This window comes from Stomoxys calcitrans, chromosome 5 (assembly GCF_963082655.1).
Source record: "Stomoxys calcitrans chromosome 5, idStoCalc2.1, whole genome shotgun sequence".
NCBI classification, from domain to species: domain Eukaryota; kingdom Metazoa; phylum Arthropoda; class Insecta; order Diptera; family Muscidae; genus Stomoxys; species Stomoxys calcitrans.
The window spans coordinates 52,446,308-52,453,491 of record NC_081556.1 but is presented as its reverse complement, the minus strand read 5'-3'; the positions used below and the strand labels follow the sequence as shown (position 1 = coordinate 52,453,491).

At 37.2% G+C, this 7,184-nt stretch overlaps 1 protein-coding gene across 1 annotated transcript; it reads left to right on the top strand.

Annotated features, from left to right (window-relative positions):
• The first annotated feature begins 478 nt into the window (after nucleotides 1–478).
• On the top strand, nucleotides 479–6,515 carry LOC106087477 (odorant receptor 45a-like). Its single transcript, XM_059369771.1, has 3 exons — nucleotides 479–830; nucleotides 894–1,080; nucleotides 5,960–6,515. The coding sequence occupies exons 1-3, from the start codon at nucleotides 479–481 to the stop codon at nucleotides 6,513–6,515; spliced, it is 1,095 nt and encodes a 364-aa protein (XP_059225754.1).
• The last annotated feature ends 669 nt before the right edge of the window (nucleotides 6,516–7,184 follow it).

Below are 7,184 nucleotides of genomic sequence, written 5' to 3'. Positions count from 1 at the left end.
ATTCGCAATAACAAAATTAATATTTCAACTTTTGGTTTTGTCTTCCCAAGGGAACACACCATTGCTCATCATTTAGGACTACATCTAGATATAGCCCACATATAGACTGGACTCCCGATAAGAATTCTTCAGCTCCTCCAGCTACTTTAGATGTCTATGACTAGGAGTTTAATCAAGGTGTTGATTATCGAAGACATTGGAGCATCTTAACCCTTGACTAATGCGGAAAAATGTAGTCATTTCTTTATAATCTTTCAAAGTTATTAACTAACGGCAGCGATTACCTATACTTCAAATGTATACATCGTTTTCCTGCTAGTGTTTATTACAACAATGTACACTGTCCTTAGTTTATAAAAACGCCTTTCTTTTAAATGCCAGACAAGTCAGAAGAAAACCACCAAATTAACACAATAGTTTTCTTCTTAAGACAGCTTTGAAGCGTTTTACTTGTATTTTGTGAGCGACTGTTTTAATCATGTGGTTTCTACCCAAGTCTTCGGATGCCTTGCCATCTGAAGAAAGGCTGCATCATTACCTTTTTGTTCAGAGATACTGTTTCGCTGGCATTGGGATCGATCCAACTTCTCTTACGAAGACCGTTTTTAATCGTCTTTTAGCTTGGATTCCAATGCTATGCTTGTTTTTTTTAATATTTCCTTTGGGACTATATGCACTCGAGTACATGAAAACTGATCTGAGTCAGATGGTTATTGCTCTATCACCTATGTGGCAAATGATTTTAGCAGTCAACAAGTTCTTTTTATTCATGTGGAATAGAGAAAAGATTGTCCGCTTGGTGCGTGAGGTATATTTTTGGACACTGAAGGGTGAGTGCTCTTAATTCACACTTAAACCTTTGTGTTTATTCTTATATTTTGTTTCAATCTTAGCCAACGATGCCGAACTAGTTATTCTGAGCGATGAAATTCGTATAGACATCTTCATATCGCTCTTGTATTGCAGTTCGGTATGTCTTTCCGCTTTATTAGCTGTAGTGTCCCCATTTCTGACAGCATCGATCTTTGCATTTAAGGGTTATGGGTTTTGGGATTCATTGGAGTTACCATTTAAAGCAAGGTAAGATATTTGAATGATCGTAATGTACTGTAAAAAGATTGTAGTTCTCAGCCTGCATTTTTGTTGGATACAATTTAATCATGGATTCTACTAAAAATTTACCCAAATGCACTTAGTTTAAGGGTACATGTGTACTTTATTTTACCTACATTAGTTGACCACTGCAGAACATTCGTTCCTATAGCCGAAGGTATAATAGATTTCAGCGCTTCTTCTCTAATCTCTGATAATCAGTTTCGAGATGTCTTTTTCCACTTGGTCACTCCATCGTAGTTTTGGTTGTTGTTGTTGTAGCCGCATTTTCATGTGGAGGTGGCGATACTCCTCAAGCTCCTGTAAGTGAGCAAAGAACCGGTCGCCGCGGGAACAGGTTGACCATTGGCTATTTAAAGACGCCAATAACTCGCCTTGCCATATCAGGCATCATAAGCACACAGTATTTATGCAAGAACCGGTGCCGTCCTACATCTTACTGCGACTCTCTGCTCCCTACCGCTGATTGGCCGCCACTGTCGTTGCAGCTACTCCATATGGAGCATTCCCCTATCCGCTACCTGTGGACGTGCTTGGTAGCCCGCATCTAATCGTCTCATGACAGCGATGAGCACCACACAGATTGGACCTCAAAGTTCCAGCCTGTCTGGTGTTCACAGCTATCCCGTGCTTTGATCGCAGTTTTGATCTTCCCCTTTTGTGTGTTCTGTTCGACCATAAGGTCGTTTTCAAAAGACTTATTCTCTGGAGATTCTTCATTAATTCTGACAACAGAACTTTGATTCATATGACGCCTATAATCTGCATTAACGCAAACTAATCCATATATTTTATGAAGGATCTTTCTCTCAAACACTCCAAGTACTACCCATGCTTCGCAAGTACCCATGCTTTGGACCCATATAACAGTACGGGTAGTATAATATATAACAGTACGGATAGTATTCTTGGTTTTAAACCGTGAATATAGCACTTGAAAATTTTTTTCCGTATTTTGGCTGCCATGACCTCATATATTGCTAGGATATGGCGTGGAACTTTTTTGCCAGTGAGAAACTTTAGAAGTCTAGTAAAAAAATTGGCCATATTGGTCTTAAGACAATGGGGTGATTTGATATCAAAACATGTAAAAGCGTGCTAAAATCGGCTGGGCCGAATCTTTTATACCCTCCACCGTGGATGGCATTTGTCAAGTTCATTAAATGACTTTTTTTGAATAGAAAAACACCAGTCATAGAAAAACACCACCTCCAACATTTCAGACAAATCGAGTAATAATTGCGCTCTCTAGAGGCTCAAAAAGTCAAACTGGGAGATCGGTTTATATGGCAGCTATTTCAGGTTATATACCGATTTAGACCATACTTAGAACAGTTGTTGGAAGTCATACCAAAACGACATATGTCAATTTTCAACCATATTGGATAAGAAGCCCAAGAAGTCTAATCGGAAGATCGGTTTATATGGCAGCTATATCTGGATAAAGACTGATTTAGACTATACTTAACACAGTTGTTGGAAGTCAAAATAAAACACTTCATGCTAAATTTCGGTCAAATCGGATAAGCATTGTGCCCTCTAGAGGCGCAAGAAGTCTATTCGGGAGATCAGCTTTATCAGGTTATGGACTGATATAGAATATACTTGGCACAAATGTTGGAAGTAATGCAAAATTTCAACCAAATCGGATAAGAATTGGGCAAAATGCGAATTGCTAGATCGAATTAAAATCTCATGGCGACCAAGAATATATACTTTTTGAAGTCTTAGACCAATATTTCGATGTGATCCAAATGGATTGGCGAAGTTAGTATAATCCCATCCTATGGTATGGTATGGTATAAAAAGAAAACTGTAATAATGGAGAGGCTTAACAACAGCGAACGGGAATGGCTGTTTTGCAGCTTCATCTAAATTGGCAATTGGGAAACACAATTATTTATCAAAAAAATTGTTCAACTCATGGAATGGGGAGCAGGACCATTGCACACAGTCGTTGCTCCAAAGATAGTCGTTCAATCTATTTAAGATAATGCAATAAGCATTCGCACTTGTTTAAGCAAATTTGTGACACCGTTAAAAATCGATTTGTTGATTGGTGATATGTTTTATTCATTTCACCAGTACTAGTATTTGCACGAAATGGATGATATTGCTATTTTTCAAAACCCTATCACACGTATCTATGTCATGTCTTAATTATCAGCTTGTCATGTGACTTTTAGAAAAATGGGACAGATGTTTAACAAAGCGGAAATACACGCAAATTTTTAAAACATTTTACGAGGGTATAGAGGCGTCAAGCTTCATAGGCGGACATCTAACATATGTGCAATACCACTGCAAGGTTCGATTCTCACTAGGGGCTTTGATCTTCTTCTACTGTGTTATTACAATGGCCAAACATTCAGATTGTTACTACAACAGCGATGCCCAGCCCTTTACGGTAGCATTGATGGCAAGTCATACGTATTCTTACTCCCTTTGCTTCTGTCGTTGTTGAGACAGTAACGAATGAACATTCGCAGGGGTATACGCTTTATTTCTTTGTTTATTTCAAAAACAATGAATTTTGTTGATTAAACGCTTGGAAAATATAAAAATGTATTTAAAATTTCTAATTTTATGTTCACTTTTGCAGAACAATAATCATTTAGTCCAAAAAGTGTTTTTTTGTTATATATTGAGAGAATAAATTTAATTTTTATTCTAGGCATCTCTGCAATTGGGTGAAGCGGACGTTTTTTTATTTCGCTCCGCAAGAATATTCTGTAACTCGTACATAGGACAAAGCCAAACTCCCTCTCCATCTATCTTTATCGTTGGCCAAAGCCTTGGCTTGATTCCACGGTATATGAGCTGACTCCAACAGCAGATCCATGTGTTTCTCGAGCGTCCCCTTCTTCACTGTCCCCACAGATTCCACTCTAGGACATTTCTCACGATATCATCGCGTGGTCGGCGTAGAGTACGAACCAACCAAGTCCATTTTTTCTTCGGGATTTCTACATCGATGGGAGAAGTGCTTGTTCTTAGTTGCAATTCTTCATACTACAGTTGAAGATTCTAACTTTTGTATTATGTGAGATGTCACTGCATCTCCAAAATTTTTTGAGTTTATTAAAGGCGTTTCTAGCCTTGTTGATATGTTCACGGATGTCCGCTTCTATTGCCAATATAGGAAAAGTTGTCAACATCATATTATTATAACATATTATTATACCTCCACCATAAGATATACTAATTTCGTAATTCCGTTTGTAACATCTTTAAATATGCATCTAAGACCCCATAAAGTATATATATCCTTGGTCGTCCTGACATTTTAAGTCGATCTAACCATGTCCGTCCGTCCGTCTGTCGAAAGCACGTTAACTTTCGAAGGGCTTAATCCTATCGGATTTAGCTGAGATTTTGCATGACGTCTCTTGTTATGACTTCCAATAACTGTGCTAAGTATGGTTGAAATCGGTTGATAACCTTATATAGCTGCCTTATTGAGCTTCTATAGGGCGCAATTCTTATCTGATTTGGCCGAAATTTTGCACGAAGTGTCTTATTTTGATTTCCAACAACTGTGTGAAGTATGACCTAAATCAGTCCATATCCTGATATAGCCGCCATATAAACCCATCTCCCGTTTAGACTTCTTGGGCTTCTAAATTTTTTTTTTGGAAAAAAATTGATTTTTGATTATTTTTTGACATTAAGTTAGATAAGAGTGGCAGTCCTTTAAAGACTAACTTAGACAATTTTAAGTCCATTGTGATACCACAGTAACGACAGACCAAGTTTTCTGGCGGGAATCGAACCCACGACCAAGCACGCTAGAAACACGGCTACCGGCTACCTTGGCTAACGAGTCATTCAAAGCATGTGCGCCCATTTTTTTTGATATTATTCAGGGCTGTGTTTGTTTAGCACAATTTAGGCATTTATTTGGGCGCACATGCTTTGAATGACTCGTTTTTGTGGCAAACGAGTCGTTTTGTCCTTACAAATTGTAAAGGAAAAACGAGTCGTTTACCCAAAATAATTTTGGTACGAACATAATATAAAGACAAATTCCAAGTTCAATGCCTGTCTTTTTATAAGCAGGCGTATTTAAACTTTTGATTTGTTGGTCCCACAATATGGTTGATGCTATACGCAAAAGATTAAAAAATTAGGATAAACTTTGCTATAAAAAAATCCATTCTATTGGGGATGTACTATTTTTATAGAAACTATATAACATTCCCCACCGCAGTTTGACTATATTCGTAAATTTGCAAATTTTTTATGGTAAAAACTTTGAGAATTTTTTCTGTGGTAGAGGATGGCTCTTTTGCCTTTCCTTACAGGTTTCATTCAAAATGGTCGGTCAGCCAACAGCCATTATTGATAGGTCTACGAAGCAACTTCCTGATTAGATTGAGCTTTGTTCGCCTGGCTGTGTGTCCCTCTATCTGCCCATGATAATTTGTGTACAAAGTACACATCAAAATTTTCATAAAAAATTGGCACATGAATTTTTTGGGCTTGAGACGATGACTAACGAAACTGCAAGAAATCGGTTCAGATTCCTATATAAATTTTTAGTAAAATTGCAATAATGTGTTTTTTTTAACGATCCTTACAAAATTTGGGACATGTCATTCTCCTATTGCTGTTGATTAATTCCATCCGATATTTGCACTCCTGAGCAACAGAGATGTTGTATTCGTTACAAATTCTTGCGTGCATTTATCATAAAATATCTTGCAATTTTGAAGTAAACAAAGTCTCAAATTTTTGAAAAATTAATTTGACTTGTCGAAAATCTCGTTTGTGGCTAATGAATTTTTTTTTGCGTGTATAAGGTCTGTTATGTTATTTTTATAATATTTACATTTTACTATTTCAGATACTTTGTGGATCCCAAGATGTCAATATGGTCGTATGCGTTGAACTACATATGGATTTTCTTCGCCGTGTACTACGCCGTCCATGGTACAGTGGCCATCGATTCATTATTCTCATGGTTCATGCGTAACATCTCGGCACAATTCCGTATACTGAATTTGCGCTTCAAACTGGCCGCTAATATTGTAGACGCTGAAGGAAAAGGAAATGATCGATTCCATGAGGAATTTAAAAAATCTATAATCGAGTGTATCGAATATCATCGTCGAGTTATTGATTTGGTCGAGAAATTTAATGACGTCTATAGGGACCTTATCTTTGTGAAGATTCTAATAAGTTGCGTACAAATGGCTTGCTTGACATTCCTATTCCAGCAGGGAGGATATTTGCACACCCAAATTTTCAACATTTCCTTCTTGATAACGATTACTATCCAACTGATGTTGTACTGCCATGGCGGTCAAAGAATTAAGGAAATGGTGGGTATATCAAAAATCTTCATTCATAGGGCTTTGATTGAGAAGGAGTTGCTCTCTATTGCAGAGTTTTTCTGTTAATAATGCCTTGTGGCAGAATTTTCATTGGCACAATTTAAACTCACAGTCAAAGAAACTGCTGTTACTGCCCATGGTGAGATCGCAAAAACCATGTAATTTATTGGGAATTTTCTTTGTGGCCGATTTGAGTTTATTCGTTTGGGTATGTATTTCACACACTTACTGCCTGGTTCACTAACTTTTTTCTTACTCCAATGAGTCGAGTCACTCACTTCAACATGTGCTTTTCCTTTATGAAATCAGCTGGCTTTGACACAAGGGCGAACGAAAATTGCTCTCTTTCAGTGAAACAAAGTTAGTGAACCAGACAGTTAGACTACAAGAGTTTTGTTTTACTAACACTATGTATATGTATGTGTATCTTTCCAGGTATTCCGGACAGCAGGTTCATTTTTGACTATGATGTTAACTTTAAATAAAAACTAAAAGTGTGGATAGTAGATACACCCTATTAAAATTGTTCGATTCGTAAGACCCACCTCTTAATGATTGGGGAATATTAATATCGTCACTCTATTTGCTTCACCTATATGACTGCTTTCAGACCTCAATGATGCACTCAAAAAATGTGAACCCATGGTTAAGTTAAAATAAACTACTTTCAAATAAAGTTGAGCTTCATATAGCGGTAAAGATATTTTTATTCGATTTTAGTTAATGCCGATCTAA